General features: G+C 40.5%; 1 protein-coding gene across 1 annotated transcript; it reads right to left on the reverse strand.

Annotated features, from left to right (window-relative positions):
• Positions 1 to 506: 506 nt before the first annotated feature.
• Positions 507 to 20,362, reverse strand: LOC110982180 (fatty acid 2-hydroxylase-like). The gene is made up of 6 exons (XM_022240435.2): positions 19,961 to 20,362; positions 16,448 to 16,549; positions 11,251 to 11,500; positions 9,634 to 9,806; positions 7,245 to 7,497; positions 507 to 5,235 (listed from the first exon to the last, which is right to left on the reverse strand). The coding sequence occupies exons 1-6, from the start codon at positions 20,198 to 20,200 to the stop codon at positions 5,153 to 5,155; spliced, it is 1,101 nt and encodes a 366-aa protein (XP_022096127.2). The 5' UTR covers positions 20,201 to 20,362; the 3' UTR covers positions 507 to 5,152.
• Between the last annotated feature and the right edge of the window lie 3,740 nt (positions 20,363 to 24,102).

The following is a 24,102-nucleotide window of genomic DNA, read 5'->3' on the forward strand; positions in this document are numbered from 1 at the left end:
ACTTGCCAAAAACCTATCGTGGCATTTCTTTGCTCAGTACAGTCGGAACATGTCAAAGAAGAATAAGTAATTTTCGAATGCACTGAGGAATTAAAATTATCGGCTTGACGAACTACAAAGGAACAGTGGAATATATTTAATTGAAAAATATACGTTTGGACAGCCATCATGAAAGGGAGATGGTATTTTGACTTTTTTAGAACTTCAAGAGAAAATTCAAAACGGAATGACAAGTGATGGATCCCCAAACCGTCCAGACCGGATTTCTTGTCCAACTCAAACACTCCATGCTCGCTTTGATCTTTACTCCACTTTAAAATTTCACAAAATGTTACCTTTACTGACAGACAAAAACTTTTCAATTTTTCTATCTGAAAACACAATTGAGTTTTCTTTAGTAGTTTTAGTTTTGCTCCCTTTTAATGGCAAGTAACTTCCAAATCCAATAATACTACTCCCGAATATGATTGCTATTTATAATTCACTACACATCACAACCACCTCTATACATTTGCAATTCCTGTTGGTCCATTTATTTACTCATGCATTTGTTTTACTTATGCATTATTTTGAGGATAGAAATAATCAAATGCTACCTAATTATACTGCCAATGTTACCGATAATGTAAATGTTAAGGCCGGTTCATACTTTCCGCCAAAGCGAATACAAGCGCGAAGTTGCGACGTTACATCAAACATTCGCCGCTGCAAATTCGCAGAATTGAACACATTTCAACTCGAGCGAAATTTGGCTGCAAATCTTTCGTGACGTCAAATTCGCATCGCTTTCACCCTAGCCTGTGGTATGAACCGGTCTTTTACTTTTTACACTACTACTATACGTTCACATTTGAAAATACGGCAGAATCATGATCATCAATGGTACACGAGGCAGCATACCTTCAGATCAAGATTAGGATTGTTGTTCTTCAGTAATCTAGCATATGCATCTGCACAAGAATGCTGTGTGCGAGTCTGTACACCACTCTGATCATCACACCCCTTGCAAGTACAAAACAGTATGCCGAATGAATAAATATCAGTCTTACAGTTTAGTTCAACTTTCTTTATATGCAGTCTAATCCTTTTTTACATTTGATGTTCATCCTTTTCAAGTTAACTTCTGGTAGCTTTAAATATTTTTCTACTATTAGTGCTCATATCTTCTTTTTTTTTTAAATATGATTAAAATCTTTAGCACAATGTTAGTGTTTATTTATGTACAGGTACAATGTGTGCATGTATGTATAATTGACCATTTTTAATATGGGCGATTCACAATAGTGCGCCACCAAGAGTTTGCAACACGTTGGCCAATCATAACGCGCGAAATTTGTCGACCCTTTCCGAACGCGCATTGGGTCGACGAATTTCGCGCATTGTGATTGGCCAACGCGTTGCAAACTCTTGGTGGCGCACTATTATGAAACGGCCATATTGGAATTCCCATCATTGAGACTGGGGTGCTACACGTGTATAAGTCGTACTCCTTGCTCCTTATTACACGCTATTAAAGATAACACTCCTCAGTCCTCCTACAGGTGAAGGATTGAGGAGGGTTAGGGTTAAAGATAACAACTGAGATGTCATGTCTACAATTCAGTTCGACGTACATAGTAAAGACAAGCTCATATGTGCAATTTAAATGCTATATCGCAAAAATACATGTATTCTTTGTATGCCTTGAGTTCAGGGGAATGCACATGACCAACGTTGGTATTTGTTTTCACCCTCTTTTCGGTTTCTGTGGAATGTAGAGCACTTCTGTGATAACATGATCGCCTTTACTCACGCACTTTTCAATTACACACTTCAAAAGCTGCAGCACATACACGCAGTTTTCTGCAACTCGGTAGTCTTCTGCAACGAGTGAAAACTCTCTTACAATCATATTTGGTTAAATGCACTTTTTAAAACTATCCATGCTTTCCTGGTCAACTGAGGGCGCTGTTGCCTTGATGTCATCTAGGGAAGGACATTGTTCAGGATAAAGGTTTTTCTGTTCAAATTGTGAACCCAGAATGTACTTACTGAAAACCTATCTGAGAAAGGCATGCTTTGAATGTCATCGATCAATATGCGTAGAGCAACTGTGAAATATGAGGGACCTAAAACAGCGGAGTTCAGTGGACATATCCCTGAAAAATATGGCCAGTCTGTCTGTCTTCAAGCGTAAATACAAAAATACAGTAAATTTTTGAATAATTATCTCGTAAACAACTAATTTTTTTTGTCCACAGGGCTACAGGTCAATACCATCAATTATACATATGTACGTATAGTATTTCCTTCTCACTTTTCGTTACATGGTTATTTGTGTTTTGTTACTAGTGACATGTACTTCATACTATGTACAAATACAACTGGGGTCTCTACTCAACAAGCTATGTTTTTTAGAGGCCTCCGTCCACTAAAGCCCTGTATTGCTACTATGAAATGTTACATATGGAAAACAAAGTGCAAGTGAAGGGAAGTGAAAGGGATTGATGCTTTCTTATAGCTATGCAACAACGAGGAATCAGCAATAAATCCAGCAAAATCAACAAAAATGCATCATATCACTTGTTTGTGTACAAAGCGGGGTAACATCCAGGCTATCTTCCTGGGATATCACAGTTTTGATCATAAATATGATAAAAGGCAGTAAAACACCCTTTGAAAAGTTGAAATTAAGGTTAACCAAGACACAGATGTGCCTTTCAAAGGTTTGCATAAATACAACTTGATTGCAGCTACCCTACACAATGTTAACAGAAGGCATGGCATTCGTTTCTTATCAACTACATGTACCAATAATGCGTTCCAAGGTGCATTTGGCAACAAGTACATGTACATACACAACATGCATGTATTACTGATCAATGTACAGAAGCCAGCAGAGAAATGTAACCATATTACAATTAATATCATACGTGTTTTAGCTCATGTTCCATTATTGTTCAATTAATGGCATGCATGCATGCATAATGTATATACATGAGCAGGTGACAGATTCCCACAACGGCGCTTACATTCGACAAATTTCTACTGGATAAAAATCCTGTGTTTGCATGCTGTAACATTTTTTAATCTGACCACTGTATTGATTCTTTCTACACTCGGATTATCTAATGAGAAGCAGCTTCAGACCTTCTTGGTTTTAAATTTTATGAAATTACCATAACCAAAGAGCGGAACTTAAAAAATAAACATGCTACAGTACCAGCAAAAAATTCTTATTTCAAGGATGTCACTCTTAACTCCCATGTAAGTTTTGAGCATTATTTCCATATTGGGGGATTTCAGTTTTCATTTACATGTACAATGAAAATAGCCATGGGTGATTACTTCAACATGGGCACAGCACGGCCTTTGTTTTTACCAAGTCTAATAAAAAAAATTTAACACATGAAACAAAATACCACTTTGATAACTGCCGGTCAGTAGCTTGTCTTCACTTTTTAGACCTTTGGATTACAGTTTGATGGTGGTCAGTTTTATGCAATCCAATCTGCGTCAGACCACAGAGCGTGTCCTTGCTCTATGGCCAGACTGTCACGTAGGTGAACAAAGTCACACCGTGTCATCCATGTGCACATTTTTCCACCGATTACCGAATATGCATGTGCTCCAAATACTGCCTGGTTTGGAACTGGTCATTCAGCTCATGCCAATCTCAATACCAACCAAACAAATTTCTGCACCAAAATATGAGGTAAATATACATCTTCACACGGGTGACTGGAAATGCTGCTATCACACAAACGACGGTTTACAGACACAACAATGTCATACAACAGTGTGCATCACTTGTTATGATATTCCTTCCATGAACTTCAGTTCCACAAGTACACATATTTAATGAAGCATGATTTTGTTTAGTTTAAATTTCAGCATCGGGACAATAAGACTGTCTTGATTGACAGTTGGCTTATTTGCAAGACCAATTGTGCATACACTAGCATATGCAAAGTGTAACGTAACATTAAATATATACCTGTATGTCAGTGGCGTAGCCAAGGGGGAGCCTGGAGGCATGTCCCCCCCTTGAATTCCTGGTGCCCACCTCCAGGTGTCCCCCCCCCAGAAAAAAAAATATAAAAAAATGAATGGATATTGAACAAGGCTAACAAAAACTTGCCCCAAAAAACACCATCACTGAAATCTGGTGCCCCCCATAAATGCTGGTGCCCCCTGTGTTCCCCACACTAGTAAAATCCTAGCTACGCCACTGCTGTACATGCTCATAAAGAAAATTTGTCGTGCAAATATACAAAGGCAATGACATGTTCCTCATCAGCAGCCAACGTTCACATATTTCCTAGCGTATTCATTCTGCACATATAACTGTGTAGATATGGCATTAAGTTTGCAGGCAAGCGGCTACCATATTGTGGAAGACAAAACTGGTGCTCAAACATAAAACGACGACTCGTAGCGTACTTCCTTGTGAACAACTGAGAATCTAATTGCATTAGTCACTCTTCTTCGATACACTCACTGACTTCATCTGAACACTACACTACGCTGGACGACAGGTGGTATACAAAGAAGAAATACATCAGGAATTTAATACTTCAGAGGATGGAACTAGACACGAACATGCCAGAGCATCATTTTGCCTGCAGTTTATAAAGGTCAAATGAGCTGTCGCATGAAGAGTGTCGTGCACTTTGGTTCAGACAAGTTAAACGGTCAAATGATGTGCTATCATAATTCACCCTCTGAAATAGTAAGAATAAAGATTCTGTCTGAGGGAAAATAACTTATTTTCAAACAACACACGAAAAGGCTGGTTCATGCCAAGTGTAAAAGAATTTGTGACATCAGATCAAATCTTTGTGGTGTGAAATTGCAAAAGTTTAAAACATTTCAGTTTGAGTGAAATTTTGCAGCAAATCTTTCGTGACTTCAAATTCTCTTCTCATTTACATTTGCCTGTAGTATGAACCAGCCTTAAGAATGGTTTCACATTCTCATTTGCAACTCTCAGACAAGTTTAGAAACAAAGAATTCCCACATATACATGTAAACCACTAAATTTGGATATCGTTTATCTTACAAGTTCAACAGCATCAAGAAGATATAGGATAATAACCTGTGATGCTAGTGACATAATACGCACGTGTGAATGTTACAACCACAGTTTAAGAGACAAAACAGCGGCTGGTAATCACTGTGCCTTCAACTGTGCCTTCATGTCAGGAATCAGGGTGTCAAACACGATGTCCCACAGTTTGCTTGAGATACCAAACCCTAAGGGGGAAAAATACATCGATGTCAAGCACAGACAACAAAATAACAGCATGTTTGTCAATGAACTCAGCTTCACGTATCTACAGAGTCAATGTGAAGGAAAATCTTTGCCGCTAACAGGGTGGTTGTTCACCGATGTACAGTAATTTTTTTAATATAAGCCAATGGCTTATACGTTGATTCTCATGCTGAAAATGTCTCTGCAGATTATATGCCGGGTGGCTGATACGGCAAACTTTGAAGGATAAAATCAGTCACACCATGGTCACAAAAGCCGCGGCTGGGCCACGCGCATCACGTGCAGGTGGCGCAGTCGTGTTTTCACTGGTTGCTGTTTACATCTGAAAACTCGAACCTCGGAGTATGGATTTGGAGTTATCAACAGAATTCCCCAAGTCATGGAGTCACAAAACATATACATGAAATGTATACGTACATGTAATCTTAAATTTTAGCCCTACTTGCTCTGCTGTGGCAACATTTTTTAGCGATTATTTTCCCGCTTTGTATTCATTCTCATAGTGTATGTTTTGCAGATAAACAATCATTTTACCAGGATTTTTGTTGTTCTTGTAACCTAAAGATTTCTTTCTGCCGTTCAATAAAAATCAACCATTTCAATGGTGTGCCTTCGTGTTTCAGATCTTTCGTATTTTCACCGACTGTGTTCAGTGTGACATGCCACAAAATTTTAATTATTTTCCCACTTGAGTTTTTTATGACAACACTTTCTGTGGCCACATAGTTATTGGAAAGAATCAGTGATTGGACTGTCCACGAACGGGTCTGCGGTAGCAGTCAGGTTAGCATGAAAACAGGGTTTGTTACGATCATGGTGGTGCATGACTGCGTGCAATACGTGTGCATGCAACACAAGTGCTTCCAATATGTTGATTCAAAACCACGGAGGTAGCCTTTTCCTCAAACCAAGGTCTCACAGCAGATCTTTCATTTTTTGAAGCAATTTGGCAATGTTTTTTTGATGGCATCACGAAAACCTCAAGATAACTAATGTAGTGTTGTGGACAGTTACAAATTTTTTTTTTTTTTACATAAAAGCCTATTCTTTTGGCAAGAAATAGTCGGCCTACGAGATAAAACGATCTTTCAACTGAACTGACTTTGAGTTACCAAGATTTTATTTGAAGTCCCCAAAAGCATAACTTTTGCTGGCTCTGGGAAAAAAAGGGCAAGAGTTGATGCCCGGCCCACGTAGGACAACCATCCAGCCCCCAAAACCATTAAATTTGAGGACTTAAAATTCACTTTTTGGATGGCATTTTGCTTACTCTTGTTTAGGACTGCATGTGTAGTGTAGCCATGCATTGACGTACTCTACATGCTGTATTGGTGCTTTAGCATACAGCATGATGACTTTTATGATTGGATCGTCAGAGCTGCGGTGCGGCTTGTACGCCAGTGTGGCTTACATGCCGACTTTCAATCTTAATTTGCTGATTTTGGCGTGCTGCAGCTCATACACCGAGTAGCTCATATTCTACAAATTTACTGTAATATATACATACAACATTTAACATGCTTTGAGGGTGGATAGTCAGATCAGCTCCCCGAGGTTATAGGAGTTGACAAACTACAATGGTCCCTTGGCCCTGCCTTGGGAACTAGTTTGTCAACTTCCAGTACCAAGATGAGCTTATATTGACTATCCATCTGAAATTTGGCTCTCAATCACGGATATGTATGAGGTATGGTAACATATTACACAAAAACAAGACAGAAACAACCGTCACCAATTCCTTCTCAAAAACTGCTGCATAAACTGATCCTTTCTGAGGCTGAATATTTCCAGCACTAGTAGAGCATTTGATGCAGTATTCAGGATATCCGTGTGTCTTTTTTTACTGCGCAACCTGCAGTTTATTGTAAGTACTAATATATATTATTACGGACCATCTCTTACACTTTCGTCAACAAGCACGTGAGCTACACTGATACTAAAGGCACGGCTGTACCATCACATCAATGTACATGTACTCTGATACTCTTACCTTTGTCTTGAATCTCATAGTGATGTCTGACATGGTATGTCTTCAGAGCTTGTAAATATGAGCCTGGTGCCGGAGAGCCATGGTGAAGGTAGTAGTGGGTCAGGTCGTAGCAGACGTAACCAAGGATTGTACCAGCCATCAGTGTGTATGCTACAGGCACTGGTAAGACGGCGGTCAGCAGAAAGTAGTATATGATTACAAAGCCCGACGCGGCTACAGGTGGAAACACCAAACGACCCGGATGGAATGGTACCTGATGATGTAAATCGCAGTTAGTAGACCTTTTAATTGGGGTCTGTCACAATTTGTAGTGGCCGGCAAACTGTTACACTCCTTAGCAGTTATTTTGTCAAGCACGTGATGAATAAATATGTACGTTGTTCATATATTTGGGTTCATTTGGAAGATTCATTTGAAAGGGAAATGACATCATTCATGAAAGGTTTGGCCTATGCTTGGTACCCAGGTACCCAACTGTTGATGTCGGGCTTGGTACCCAATAAAGAAAAAAAACGTGCGTGTGAAAAAGAACTACAAGATTGCTCAGGTTTTTGTTTTGCTTTACGCTCAAGTTCATTAACCCTAACTGCCCAAAACCTGCCATACTCCAACAGCAGGTTTTGTGAGGTTTTGGCAGGTTTGGTACCGTACCTGAGGAACTTGTTGTTGAATTTTGTGAGACTTGGGATGAAAGGCCCAGGGAGATGGTGTTGGATTCTGTGTGAGTTGGGACACACAGGGTTCATTGTGTGCAGTGTCTGGCTTGCTGTACCAATTGTTGGACTATGCTTGATTTTGTCAGGTTTGGTACTGTTCAGTGCAAGTCATCCTATACTGCATAGACCCATTCATACCATATCACTCAAACTCCAACGGGCTCATTCTGTTGGAGTTTATCAGGTTTGGTACACTAACCTGCATGTACAAGTACATAGACAAGTACATGAACCTGTTGGATTTTGTGAGGTTCAGTATGCTTTCTAGTGCAGGAGCCTAGGGGGTTAGGGTTAAGGCACACTTGCAGAAGAATCCACCAATTCTTCATACGTCTCTGTCGTAGCTAAAAGACACCCTGTTGGTGGCGCATGGTGCTGTGATCAACTGCAATATTGTAATGTCAAACTTGCACAATTTTCAGCATATATGGTAATATTTATGAGTGAGCTACAAAACTTCACTTTTGAGCTTCCATTCTGTAAACGTAGCACTGTCAAGCCAAGTGGAAAAATCTTTTCAATAACTACACTGTATCTTAACAGTCAGGTGAAGAAGAACCTTATCCCGTAGCAAAAACAGTCACTAATAGCTCCCAGGTCTAAAGCAAATGTGATTTGGACTTGTCAAGATGAAAGTAAAAACTGGTATAGTCTGCGTGAGTTCGGGCGGTCCGTTATTGACACGGATTTCGTGTTCTCGTGCTCGAACGGTGGGAACATGACCCAAGAACACTGTTCACAGAACAGGATCACACACCACCTCCTCATCGGGATTTTACATGAACACACGGAAAAGCTCATGAGATTTGATTTTTGAACAGCCACAAAAAGTACCGATATGGCTTTACAAAGCTGAAGACAATGGAAAGTTTGGAAAAAATCAACATTAATAATTTTCCATGACAGAAATGAATTTTTTAAATGGAAAAGAAGTAAGCCCAGTTATCCAACATTAACTCTTGAAGAATGCGCTGGCTTGACTTACATGTAAATACCCTTAAAAGATTTTTCAAGTCATTTCAGATGATAGGTAGACACTGACTTTCGTCACCTTCTATCCACTCCAGTGCCAATGCCAATGGATGGGTGTTATTGATGGTATGGGATGGCTATTTATCTATTCTCTTCAATTTTAAGGGTACCTGGGTATCCAATCTTTATGGAAATGGGTACCCAGTTCCCCAAACACCTGCAAACACAGAGGGCTATCAAATAAACATAGATTTTCTCATGTTATTGCACTCAGTACATACAAAACAAATGCATGCCTGTATTCCGAATGTTCCACAGAAAACTAAATGAGAGGATTCAAAAGTTCCCAATCATCTTCCGTACGTGTCACAAGGGATAGATTAGGTCATGGGTGAAAGCTGATTAACTCAAAAGCAGGCTACATGTATGTGTCTATAAGGCAGAGGGCTGAGTGGTATGTGAGATGCAGACACATTGCATTTCTTATGTTCCGCAAGCACAAGAGGGATAACGAGTTATCCGAGGGTAAAAAAAACCTTGATGCACAGTAAAGATGACAAAAGATGACAAAACAAGTTGCATACCAAACTAGACGTTATTATCACAACATTTCAACCGGTATTGGACTATTCAACGTTTGATTGAATGTAAACATTCTTTAACTCAACACATCTGCGTAAGTTCTGTGATCAGAACTATACCTTATGGTGTTGCCCATGTAAGATGAAGTGAAGGCCAATCAGGAACTTGGAGTTCGTCGGAGGTTCCATGTGAAACAAGAAACGGTGAAGGATGTACTCTAAGAATGTCCACAGCAGGACACCAGCCAAAAACACCACTGGGAATGCCTGATACGGCACTGGTATCTCATATGCTGTACATACAGAGTGAAACAGAACACATTATTTATTAACATAAAATTCAGTCAAAATCAGTTAAGGGCCAAATTTACAGCCGAGGCCTATACCATATGGCAACGAGCAATATCGTTCCCGTCGTAGATGCCATTAATACCGTTACACAGGGCTACGGCTACCGCCATGAACAAAAACGTGTGTGGGGTCAATGTTGTAAGTTCTGCCAATGGTGTAGTATAAAATTGTAACCTTCGTAGATGGAGCCCCACTAGCGTAGTTAGCACATGGCACAGAGAAAACACACGCGCGCGAGTGCATGTACGACGCCCATGACTGAAGTTCAGATTTCACGCGACACCGGCCACGAGGAGCATTCGGTGCAGATGTACATGTACGGTGTGCAGTGTGGCTGCCGACGCGTGGTGCACAATGCATATATGTAGGCTACCTATGGTATGTACATGGAAAAATGCAGGACTATTAACTGATTTTTGTCTAGATTTTCCGGACATGCAATCTGCATTATGTAAGATAATTCTGAGCCATACCATTATAATTATATTGTTCATATCAGGAATGAAAAAATGGGTATCGGCCCGTTTTTTGCGTGTCGGGCAGAAATAATTGCGTATTGGGCCCGATACCATGGATACGCAAGTTTGTACGTGGGGAGAACCCTGCATGCCGTATTTATTTCACTACACCTCATAAAATTACTCATGAGCAAACTGGCAAAATAACAAAATTCTGCCGAGTTCCCCAAGTCTGGCAAGAACTACAACGCTAAGGTCACATCTCAGGCTACATGCATACGAGGGGGGTTCCAGAGGGAATCGTTGCTGGTACATGTACCAGGAAAAAAAATCTACTGCATGGCATTTGAGAAGGACACTCAACAGGATGATGTCACCTATTATATATCAGTTCTGTTTCCACGTGTGTGGTGAAATCGGCAAATGACCTGCTACATGTACGGTACAAATGGTGCATAAATATTTATGAGGTGTAATAAAAGCAACTGGCAAATGGCATCCATATCTGAGCAATTCACCTTAAAATTGCACAGTAGGAGTCACCTTACCACTGACATCCAGTTTGTATATGCATGTAACTTCCTTCATGTACATTTACATTAACACGCATATTATACACAGTTCACATGCTTACTGGATTAAACACCTGTACATGTACCAATTTGTTTCCATCTCTCAGAAATTACAAAAAAATCTGCAAATTGAGACTTTCAATGAAACCTTTCATGCCACATATTTCCCTCCAAATATCACATGTACATAATGCATGCTCATGTACATGAGTTAGAAAACACTCGTCAATGAGCAATCCGAAGTTTCGGTTTCGGTCCATTCTCAACGCCAGGTCACCGTCCAGTCGTGAAAATGGAATAATCAAAAACTGTGCCATCACATCTTCTTCCTCCCCATAAACTAGATTTCAACTCACCTCCACCGAAAGCACTGGAGAACAAGGTGACACCCTCCCACTGCTGAAGTGCCAGCCAACACACGATTGTAATAAATGGGATCCAAGTTATTGGGACAGCATACCAACTGGAGGTGGAGAAATACTCCAGCAGGCCATAATGGAAGAGGCGCAAGCTATTTCTGCTGACAGGCTGGTGGGTCCAACTGTAATACTTCTCACCAAGGTTTATCGCTTGCCATAAGACCGGTTTGGTGTAGTCAACCACATCCTGGAGACAAGGATGTCAGAAAGAAAATCTTCTATTGAAATGAAGTACATGTGCATCGGGTTAAACCTAAAAGCTCAAATTCCATTCACGACATCAGCCACGTTGAGAAGTTAAGACAGCAGGTCCTCTGTCCATGTCAATGAAAGCCTGCAGGACCTGCCAACTGCTGGTCGTCGTGGCTGTAGGGAGATTAGCAAGGTATGGCATACTGGTCATTAACTGTAACTACCTCAAGCCCCTCAAACTCCAACAGCAGGTTTTGTTACGTTTTGGCAGATTCGGTACAATACATTATGAAATTCTTGTTCAACTTTGGATTTACATGTACAGTGTACATGTAGGAACAGAGGCCTAGCTTATTAGTGTTGGATTTTGTCTGAGTTGATACACCTGGGGTGGTACAGTACAGAAAGTGGCTAGAGATACAAGCTGTTGGACCTTGTTTGAGCTGGGACACACACAGGTAGGTTCAGTGTAGTGACAGGCCAGAGTTGCTGGCTGTTTAAATTTGTTGGGTTCAGTTTCTGTTTAGTGCATGAGTCAATAGGGTTAGGCCCAAATAATTCACAACATACAAGCATGATTGGCTCAAAGTAAAAAGATTCCAAAGTGATCTAAACCTACCCATTCTAACTGCCTTTCAATTCCTGTTCTCTAATCTATTCGTTCCATTCTAACACCCACAACAATCTCAACATATACAAATCAATAATGAATGGTTCACATTATTGCAATGGTCAGAATATTTTCATGAGGTGATGGATAAAATCTTCCATTCTACATCTACATCTACATCTGTCACTAAATGAAATCATTCCTACGTGTGCATGAACTGAAAGGAAAGGATCATTGTTTGTTTCATATTACACCTGCATAAATTTTCTTCCGTCAACCCACATGTACGTCCACCATTTTGTGAAACAGCTTTTATCTGAAAGCACCACCCATTGGGAGCATGGTGCAATGTTAGACTGGTTCCCGTCCCTTCTTTATTTTCCTCTTTCTTACTTGAAATGAAATATATCATGTGCATGAACTAGAAGTGGAAAGAAGTCAAGTGAAACTTCTATTCAACGGGTACTGTGGAAAAGAATGAATAATTCAGTGATACAAAATCAAAGATCCACCGATCAGATGACGGAAATTCATGTGGGCACTGTACAATAAAATATATTACACAAAAGACTTGCATCAGTACCGTAGTTCTATTCAAACCAACATAAAACATACACAACTATGCAATGCTCATATGTACATATGCGTACATGTACATGTACGAGTCTTAACTTGACAAAACCCTCACTATTTTTGACAGTATTGCTTCCGTTTTTGAAAAACAGACACTGATCTGTATGCTCTTACTACAACCAGTAAAATCTGTTCATGAGTACAGGTAGTTTCTCTTAAATCTTTAATCCTAACTGTCTGAGATCCTACCAAATCAACCGAGAGAATGCTCAACATTCCACCTGATGGGAGATGGTACAGTAAAGAAATTGTTAACCAAGTGAGTACTGCAACTGCATCAGGGATGCAGTTTAAGAGGCGACTGGCTTACTTGGCTGAGATAAAAACAACACATTCAGAAATCCAAGGCCTGAAGTTATGAACTTAACCTGAGATTTGCAAGAATGTATGATAAAACTGTACACTGCAGGTCTGAATCCTATCCGAATCCCACCTCAGATTGGATCAGACAAGATTGACAGTGGTTCAGTCAGATTTGGAATGATCAATGACACTGTAAATACCAGTAGGTCCAGTGCGTGTAGTTGGATTGGATCAGGTTGATCATCGTCTCCGTAATCCAATCAAAATTGACCATATTTAGACTTGTACATTGAAAAGGCCGAACATGTCAGTCATCATCAATTAATTGTTATAAAATGTGGTGGAAGCTGTAAGGTTTACAATGAACAGTTCCCGGTTTTCTCATTTCCTTTTTTAAGTAAGATTTTGTCAGTACTCGGTAGTAGCTTTGCCCATCCAGGAAACCTGAGATTACAAAAGAAACCAACCAGAAACCATGTCTCCATTTACAGTACCATCTAAACTTCTCTGATTACTGTTTGAGTCAGATGTAGCAGCGAGTATCACAAACCATCTCCATAGATGTACATGTTCTTTGCATCAGGGAACACTAAGCAACGCATTGTTATGAATATACATGTACGTCGCTGTATGGGCAAACCAACCACTAAAAATTAGCATATACCTGATGCAAAGTACATCTTTGTGGAAAAATCTAGTTTTCATTGATAATGTTCATTTCATTTCATTCATCAGTGTGACACCACAAGAATCTGGCAACTCTGTACCAAAACGATAAACGTGCAAAATTAGCTGATGTCCTCATTTATGTACACGTGCATGCGTGTAAGTTCATATTAGGTCAGAGTCAGATCAGATTCTGCACTGTGTCGTTGGTGGTTTCCAATTAGATCCACACTGAGCTGAGACCATCATCAGGAACGGATGGGATCAAGCTGGAACCTGGAGCCGTAGCATCAGACAAACCTTTCCTGATCTGATCCAATGCTCACATTAATTGTATGGCATTAAAGAGCAGGTGCATACAAATACAGTAATAAGCATTACATCAGATGGCATGGGAGGTGATTGGTCACCCATACTACCCTTTAATCGACCTTTAAATTGCAGATCCTGGTTATCCTGCGGTTGGGGGAGTGAAGGTTGCCTGCAAAATTCTGTCTTAGGTTTCAACCAACAAGCAGAAACCAGTCATCAAGTTACGAGCCATTTCCCAGTAATAGCAGGTCAACCAAGCCAAGGACAAAGAGCAGTGCCCATGTCACAGTTTATCTGAATAGCTCCTAACTTCAGACTGGATGTGACATTTGTAAGACTGACTTCCGACTGACTTACCAGTATGTACAGCACATTCCACATGACACTACATGTACATGTATTCTGCAGGAAGTGGTACTCAAACATTGCCTACAACATCCTGGCTGTTGCTGTAGCAAGTACGGGTACATGTACATGTAAGGCCCCACGTAATAATTTTTACCCTCGTTGAAGGTTACACATCCTCATCTGCTTAAGTTTGGTCAGGTAAATAGAATACAGTGGAAAACATTTTCTTTTCAAACACGGAGAACAGTGCCACACAGCAATGGGAGCCCAAGGTGAAGAGCCCTATTGTACATGTACTGTACACTCATGTCAGGTCAACAATTCAGTCCAATCTAGTTTTGTGAAAAATTCACTAACCAGAGAACAACCACTAAAATTAAACCATGGGCAAATCTTTCTTTTACCAGGGATGGGGGAAATGAATGAGGGGTTTGATTGATACACTAGATAATCTAAATAATGCTGGTACATGTATCAATGAATTTTAGCAGATAACACTCCACAGGACAAACTGAAGCACAAACTTTATTCAACCGTATTTTGACTCGCATCACTGAAATGATGGCTGATAGTCTCATTGACCATGTGGTGACAAGCCCGAAGCAGTTCCATTGTTCACTGTGGTACGCTGATAACTACGGTGTACATGTACAGTAAGAAAGTGAAAAGAGCCACCAACAGAAACTTGTGAGTAATTTGACTGTTTGCCAAAATGGTTTGAGCAGAGGCATTCCAGTGGAACCCTCGTAAATGCTCATGTACGTGTGTACGCGATGGTAAGAAGCAATTAACTAGTGGTCCAACTATACTACGGATTGCACTAAAACCAATCACTGTACATGTATGTATGTCAAGATGCGTGGTCTGAGCCAATCCGACAAAATTCCCAGAGCAGAGAGGGCTACATCTCAACTTTTGAAGGATTTGCATAGAATGTACATGTAGTTTGGAAACGATTCAAGAACAACAAGTGTGACCCTGATCACAATGAGGAAGTGGTTTATTACACTGCATGTATGTATACGTGTATTCAAGTGTCAGCTTGTTTTTTAGAATTGCTAAGACATACACGTAGCAAAATGTACATATGGTATCTTCATGGACACATGTATCATCAATACTGCAGGATGGGCAAGTCAATGTAACAACTGCCCCCCTTTCTCCGTATCCAAGCCAAACATGTACATGTATACACGTATATTACAACCACTTAGACTCCCCAATGAAGTACATGAAATTACTGATGAATTCATCAGCCCCAAGTCTTCCCTAGCCTGTTGCATTCTTTGATCTTGTTGACAAGTCCTGTTGGAAAGTGATAGGATAGAACTCTCTCCTAAATCGCTGTCAAAAATTGTGATGCGATCTGTGAAAACCCTTTGCCATTTTGTTACGTATCAACTTCAAATTGATCTAGACACCGTCCTGTTTCCAAAACTGCTTAATTTGTGATTCTAGACAACCTAGATTCATACTGTGGATAACCTACAAGCATAAACGTATAAATATAATGTATTAACGGCTTCACAGACAACAAACAGACAATCTTTAATGCATGCCGAACTTTAATACTTGCCTGCATGATTGCTTGGTGTATGTACCAGTCAACCGCCCCCCAAGGCGCAGGCATGGCTGTCATCTATCCCCCCAGCTTTGTGAAATACTACAGACTTGGAGTGTTACACTGAAGGGCATGTTACATGTGTGCACTTGTCAGCACACAAGAATTGCATTGACAGTGTACAACCACTCATCAATGTTACACTGAATGTGCACAAAAAAACAACAACATTCGAACACTAGGGATGGGCCCGTGGAAGAAATAGTGTGCAAACATAGTATTGAACTTTCATCCATGAGGGTATGGTTTAAATACATGAGGTTATATGTCACACCACCCAAGTTAAAGGGGTGAACAAACTTATAAGTTCTTTCAACCCTTGTTGACATTTTCAAGGAAAAAGCTGTAAGACCATGGTAAAGCAAAGTCTGGAAACCTGATTTGGAAATGGGGTATTCATGGATGTACACCGTAAATAAAATTTTTCGAAAATAAATGTGCACACTGACCTTGTAATGACTTGAGCCACCAGTGGTCACGTGCCCATTGAGCTGTCCATTACTGACTGCCTGATGGTGCTGGTTCCCCTCACCATTGGATGCAGTGTCATTCTGAAAATACATTGCAATAGATACAAAAAATTTAAAGAACTCATGATCCTAATCATAAATTCACCCAATATAAAAAAACAGTGCTCTTCCACTGTGCCGACTGCTAAAATACTGGTGCGCTGCAAGTTACTCAGCAAAAAAACCCATCAAGAAATACACATTGAACTGACTACATACAGTGCATGTCATAGAGGTAAAGAGTGTCTCATCCAGCCATCTGTCCAGCTGTCCCAAGGACAGACAAAAATAATTGTTTATCACAGGTAGTTTTTGCTGGTACATTATGTTACATACAGTTTACCACTGGAGTACGTGAATCATATTTCCATGCAAAATATCAGGTACAATGGAAACATGGGCTCCAGCAGAACCAGGGGAAAGCCTCATGAAGTTTGCGAGGTGATGAGAGGTGATTTCCTCTAACATTGCCTCGGAAAGGACAGGCAGATATTTCAGTCCTAGATGAAAGCCTGGAGGTGGATTTTGTAGGGTCAGTGTTTTAACATAAGTAACGAGACATTTTTGAAAACAACACGCCAGTTTACATATGGGGTACTGAAGCATGACTTCATGTGAACCAGGGCTGGTTTTTTTAATTTTTATTAATAAAAATTTAAAATTTAAATCAGAGTTTTTTTTATTTAAATCAGATTTTTTTATTTAATGAAAACTGGAAGCAAGTTGTCCAGATTATCTTTTCAAAAGCAAGCATGTTAGGCATATGTATTAATTGTCATTCATTTCTCTCTTTTGTTACCAAATTAAACAAATTTGGATTTGAATTAAGAAATTTAAAATAAAGTAATTGACTAAATTCACAAACCACCTTGAATATTGTCTAAACCCATTTATGCAGTAGTACCAGTACACGTACATGAACATGTACCCACAGAGACGATACTTCCTTCAGAGACAGGTGCATGCAGCAAAGTGTGTACCAGATTTAAACTGAACTCTACGTTTTGACAAAACTACAGTTCACAAGAATTTGTTCACAGGATACTTCTAATCAAAATAACTAATGAGTGAAAAACATGCCATCAACCACATGTACATGTACGTACAAAATGCTGGTATTTTACCTTGCTCTAATGTTTGCAAAAAGCTGTCTCGTTTTGTGATCCAGCTCCTTTGTGATTAACAGAACAATGACTTAGGCTTGATTAAAACTCATTTTTATTAAGAGCAAGTTATTACTGGTTTTAGTTTCACTGCAAAATGACCTGGAAGCATTTCTGATCTCAACAAAATACATGTGTAAATGCAGAAAAAAAATTGTTGATGTACACTGAAATTGCATGTGTCGGACTCTGCAGTGGGCAATTTAAATGAAGTGAAATAAATCATTAACCCTAACAGTCATCAGTCCTCCAACAAGTGAAGGATTGAGGACTGTTAGGGTTAATATCCTGCAAATCAAATTCATTCACTGAATCCAAAAAGCTGATTTAAATCAAAACAAGGGGATTGAATTGAACAAAGAAATCCTGCCAACCCAGACTACATGTATGTGTAAAACATCTGCATTCGTACTTTTTTTCAATACTGGGAACTGAAAGGCTCACGGAGGAGGGATTTGTTGTTTAAAATGTGCAAAACCTGCAAAAAGAAAGTTGAAATCAGTTGAAAAGAATTAAAACACTGAAACGTTTTTGCCTTTTCTCAAACTAATTAATCATGATGATTTAAATCAGTGATTTAAAAAAAAATTGTTTGATTTAAAGCGCAATTTAAATCGGTGATTTAAATCAAGGTGATTTAAATTGGCCAACCCTGATGTGAACCAGTAAGTGTAGTGCCAACAAATAGAGTCCATGTATACATGTGTGTTGGTTCATACGCTAGTTCTTGCAGCCTTCTACTGGTACACACATAATTGTGCATATTATGACATATTCACTTTGGTACTGGTAGGTCACACCGATGAATACGTAATCATGCAGGCTTTTTTGACAGGGTTGGCTGGTTTAAATCACTGATTTTAAATCGCGATTTCAATCAAATGAATTTTTAAAAAAATCACTGATTTAAATCAGCTTCTTGGATTCAGCCAATAAATTTGATGTGAAGGATTTATATTCATGATTTAATTTCACTTCATTTAAATTGCCCACTGCAGCGTTTGACATATGAAATATCACTGTACATCAACATTTTGTTTCTGCATGTGCGCATGTATTTTGTTGAGATTAGGAAAAAAAATAAATCTGACTTTAATAAAAGAATCTGATTTCTAAATTTTTTTAAATAAAAAAAATCCCAAACCCTGATTTTTGAAGGATGGTCTACAATTCACATTGGTCATGTACACTGCAATGGACAAGCCACAGCAACTGCTGTTGCTTGACTTCATTATATTATACATGTAGTTGCCTGTTTTGTACGGGTCCATGGTGTACAAAACCCATGGACCCCGTCACGACAGGCAACAACTGTTTTGTTAAACCACAGAAACAGATTTTATGAATGCAACGGAACAAAGTGATTTATTATCTTCAATTTTTAGTTTTTTTTTAATTCTCTGTTTTCAAAAACCTTGATTTTCTGCTCACAGAATTTGGATTTTACTATGACAACTTTTAAGGCACCCCAAATTTGGACAACTAAGAACTTCAAATTCTGACAATTAGACACAATTACTATTCTATAACAGAGCCGGTAGACTAATATGGCTCTTGGTGAGCCAGGCCTAGGAAAATTATGACTGTGTGTTAGCAAAAATTGGAATAGAAAAAATGTTGCATCCTGACTCCACTTCAGAGCAGTTGTGTACAAAGTCTATGGGGAGTGAAGAGAATTTTCTATTTCCCAACAACATCGGTAAATGTTTCTCAGTCCAGAATTCATGTCTTTCCAGCATTTCTGTAATGACCGACTTTTGTCGAGATGATACATGATGAGAAAAGTGGAGTCAGGATGCAACGTTTTAGCCATTGGAACTTGCACTGTTTCTGCCTCTGTGCACAAATTTACTGCTCAGGTTGGTAATCTTAAAATTCATTTAAACTGGGTGTGCAGTTTAGCAAGCAAAATAAATTTGAGCTAGTCTCACTCTCAGGTGACGTTGTGCCATCTCATTGATCCTTATTGGGGATGCATTTAGGGCCAAAAAAATGAGGCCCACGCCTAAATCATGTAAATAGGATCAAACCAATTGAAATTTTAAGCATTTGAGCATGGTGAGAGAGGCATATTTGTATCTAACAACCATGATTATGAGGCAGAACAAGAGCAACATACATGCCTTGGGCTAGTCTTTCTACGTAATTTTTCAAAATGACTAACACTGCCCATGGGGTCCGTCATTCCATGGAGGTAGGACAGAACAACGAACCCCATGCCCACGTGCCTAGCCTAGGGCCTAGCGCGTAGACTGACACAACAATACGAAATTTAGCCTACATGATGTACCTCAAGTTCTCCAATACAGTAGGCCTCCATTAATTTGTATGCATTGTTGCTGTGTCTGTGGGGATTTGCTCTAGTCATTAGAGTGGTAACATCTCTGCCGACATTATTCTGGAGCGGTTTCTCACCACCAGGATGCATGCTGGCAAAATCTGTCACATCGAACACCCTGCCATCTCTCACAACACACAGTCGGCCTGCTCGCTTCCATTCCTTCAGTTTTTCCGAACTTATGCGGCCCATGCCCCTACTTTAGCAGTTCACGTAAACAACTGTTACTTTACCTTACTGTCAGTTTAGAAGAAATGTCCAAAACTTAACCCTTTGACCATTTGACAGGCAACATCGCCAGTATTTCAACACGCACCCTACACCGCAGAGCGCTCCACAGCTAGCTGCGCTGATGATCTGACAAGCTTTAAGGCGGAGGGTTGTCGGTCAGTTCGCCCCGCTTCCATTTCGCCCCATGTCATTCTCCCCGAACAACTTCGCCCCAGTCCCAAATCGCCCCGCTGCCATTCGCCACATTTCTGCATCGCCCCAGCCGTGCTTGATTAAGGCGCCCTGTTTTTTAGGTGGCGTGGATTGACACCACTCACGTGACAATGCATTTGATGATAAAATTGGAGCAATGAAAGAAACGATATCATTCCTTTCAATTTTCATTAAAGTTTCCCGTAGTCTTCAATGGATCCCCGTACGCCTTCTCCCGGCCAACTCCATTTTAATCCTTTCGTTTGAGACATTTCAGTGTATCTATAACAAATTTGATTTGATTAACAATCCGTCCGTCGACCCAACAAAGTAGTCCGTCGACTCGCTGATTGTTGCTCATCAGTCCATCAAGTTTATTTTCGAGAACAGCTTCAATAAAGATTTTGTCAGTTGTAGAGCAAACAACAGAGACGGTGTCGTCGTCCGTTCATACGGTACGAGCGATTTAGTGCACGCGAATCCAAGAGTTGCAACGTGTTGGCCAATCACAACTCGTAAAATCTGTCGACCCTTTTCAAACGCGCATTGTGATTGGCCCATGCGTTTTAAACCGGCCAGATAATACGACTTTTTTGGAAGGAAAAGAATCCACCATGAAAATTTGAATACAAGCAGATATTACTTTATTACTTTACTTTGTCAACCTTTTGCGCAAGGGCCAGAATCAAGTACCCCGTGCATGTGTAGAGTACAAGTTACTTTGACATTAACATTGTCACATGACTATTGGAAATAACCCTATGATGACTGAACAGGACGTTTCGCAACAAGTTTGACTTGAAAGACAGACAACAAAAAATGCACATCTCCCCTTCATACTCTCCTTTAGCAATTATATTCACTTCTGGTGTCTTAAAAGTTCATAGACTTGACTTAGACAAACCAAATACCCAAATACCAGATCATGCAAATTTGGTCATAGTAATTAGACAAACGCAACAAATAAAACACTTCATTGGGTGGTAAGAGATCATCTGACCTGCGCCCGTGGTCCGGTTTAAGTTCAAGTTGACACCCGCGATTGTCGGCAAGTCGTCGCTGACTTAATTCAATGCATTGAAAACTCACGTGACTATGTATTCGGGCCCATCGCCTAGTAGCTTCAACGCCGTAGCCTACAGACCGTTAACAGGATGATGATATTTAGTATAATATTTTCCTTGGCATATTGCAAAGGCATTGTAGACAAATTGTCAACGTTGCAGCCTTCGCCTAGGTCAAACTCAGACAAAAAAATTCAACATTGGGGAGAAGTGGCGACCGTGTGAAGTAGAAATGGGTCGGAGTGGGATACAGCGAAATGGCGATGGGGCGATGTGGCAATGGGGCGATATAGTTAGAGCGAAGAGGTCTGGGGCGAGTGGAAATGGGGCGAAGTGACTTAAAGCATAATTATTCAAAGCTGATGATTATGCATCCCCTGGCCCCGCTACTGTGTGACAAGCTATGATGTAATCAACCTCGACTCCATGGGCTGCGTGCACGTGCCTCCATTATTTCGTGAAAGGCATGGTGGGAGCCAACATGAGTGGCAAGATCGTACCCATGGGAACGATGTAGAGTTGTCATGTCATTCCACTACATGGGCCATGCATGGCGCTCGGATATGGGCACTTTAATCAGGAACATGACGTATTTGGTCGCGTCCTTATTGGATAGAATTCGTTGGCACGATGACGCATAAGCTCGTGCCCACCCATACGGATGGCGGGGGGGGGGGGACGAGCACGTTTAATGTAAAATAGACACCGACAAACCAACAGATGGCGTTCTTCAATTCATTGAAGAGCTAGAGATTGATAGTTATCTTTCGGACCACAGAATGCCATCAATGGATCTGGTCACAATCCCTCCAAAATCCTTTAGTGACACAATCATTGTTAAAACCTAGCGAGTGCCCTGAGTCCTCACTTCCCGGAATTATTAGGGGATATCAGGAGTTCTTCTTGGTGGGCTTTTCCTATTTATTTTTCGCCCTTTTTCCCTTCAATGGAGTAACCCTCTTCCATTCCATCCGATCATGGGCCCATTCGTCCCGAAGACTCCATTCCGAGGTGTTTCATGTCTTCTCTGACAGACCATCCATCTTTTTAATCGTCTTCCTTCTTCCTTCTTCTAGATTCATCCGATTCCTCTATCCTTAAAGGGTCTCCCCTTCCATTCCACATGTCCAACCAAACTCCCCCTTTCTTTCTTTTGCCTTCTTCTAAATGCCAACCACTCCTTTCATTTCCTTGATGCTCTTGTTGGTCTTCTTATAAAATCCACTTCAAGATTCTATTGTCTGTTATTCCAGTGCCCACGTATTTCAGCACCGTAAAAGAGCACTAGCTGGTCGAAGGACTGTCTCATATTTGGTCGTCATCTTCAATGGAGATTTCAGATGATGTGTGAAATCTTAGGTTAGTTTTAAGAGACACGCATGTGTTTTTTCTCTTTATCTCTGTTCTGTTCCTTCTTCCTTTCCCCCACTTTTTGTGTTGTGCATGCATAGATCATTAGCGAAAAGTCCAAAGGTAGCGTGGTGTAGGTGTATTAGGCTTCGGCCAATAAATAAGGGGACAAATGATGTGCTTGGCCAGTCTAAAACGTACGTTTGAGACTGGCTCAGGGGGTACAATGCTCGGGCCGCAGGCGAGGGCATTATCTGCGTCCATGCAAGACCGACTAAGCATTATTTATTCCCATTGATAAATACCATTTTAGTGAGAGAGTCAACAGAATTCATTATACGATACATTTCCAAGGATACTGCTCAAGAATTTTACTTTCATTTTTCCAGACACCCCAGTCCATTTTATGTTTTTTTCCTCTTGCGAGTAGTCCAGAAGAATCTCCTTTATTATTATGTGGACTTGGCGCGCGAGCGTACGCGGCCACTGAGTTCTGCGTGCCGTGGCGCAGAGTTTGATCAGTCCTGTTCGGAGGTGACTTCGTCATACACGCGGACGCGCAGCTGATAGCAGGCTCTCATTGGACGAACGCTGAAGTGTGTAGTGGGCGTGGTGTAGTGGACGTCACACTCGTACTCACGAACTGGATAGCAATGGATTAACTGTCTCGTATCCAGGTGCCAGATCGTATTTTCAGCAATGACATTATCAAATCTCAGTGGGCATTGTACTCTGTCACGTTGTCTTGGTTAATGATTCTTAAATCAGTTCACGGACCAGGCGGTCTTTAGACTGTTAAGGTACAACCATTTTTGTCGTACTCTTAGAGGACAAACATTATGGAAACCAACCGCACCTCTAACCCGGCGATTCACAATAGTGCGCCTCCAAGAGTTTGCAGCACGTTGGCCAATCACGATGCGCGGAATCTGTCGACCCAATGTGCGTTTGAACAGGGTCGACAGATTTTGCGCGTTGTGATTGGCCAACGCGTTGCAAACTCTTGGATGCGCACTGGTGTGGATCGCCCGTATTATTTGCTATTATGATATTTTCTATGGTTGTGGGTTTCATTTAATTTCAAAGTTCAGTAGATTAACTCATTAAATTTTTAATTATCCGCCTAAAGCAAACTCACCCTTCCCCCAAAAGTGAACGTTTCAAAGTCTGCCAGCAACCATTTTTCAAGTGACACCCATCCACTTTCTGCTCGGGCTCTTCGGACATTTATGGGGCTAACAAGTAACGTTACTGTTT

The sequence above is a fragment of the Acanthaster planci genome, linkage group LG06 (assembly GCF_054643075.1).
Source record: "Acanthaster planci isolate LZ-2023a linkage group LG06, COTS_SCS, whole genome shotgun sequence".
In the NCBI taxonomy this organism is placed as follows: Eukaryota; Metazoa; Echinodermata; class Asteroidea; order Valvatida; family Acanthasteridae; genus Acanthaster; species Acanthaster planci.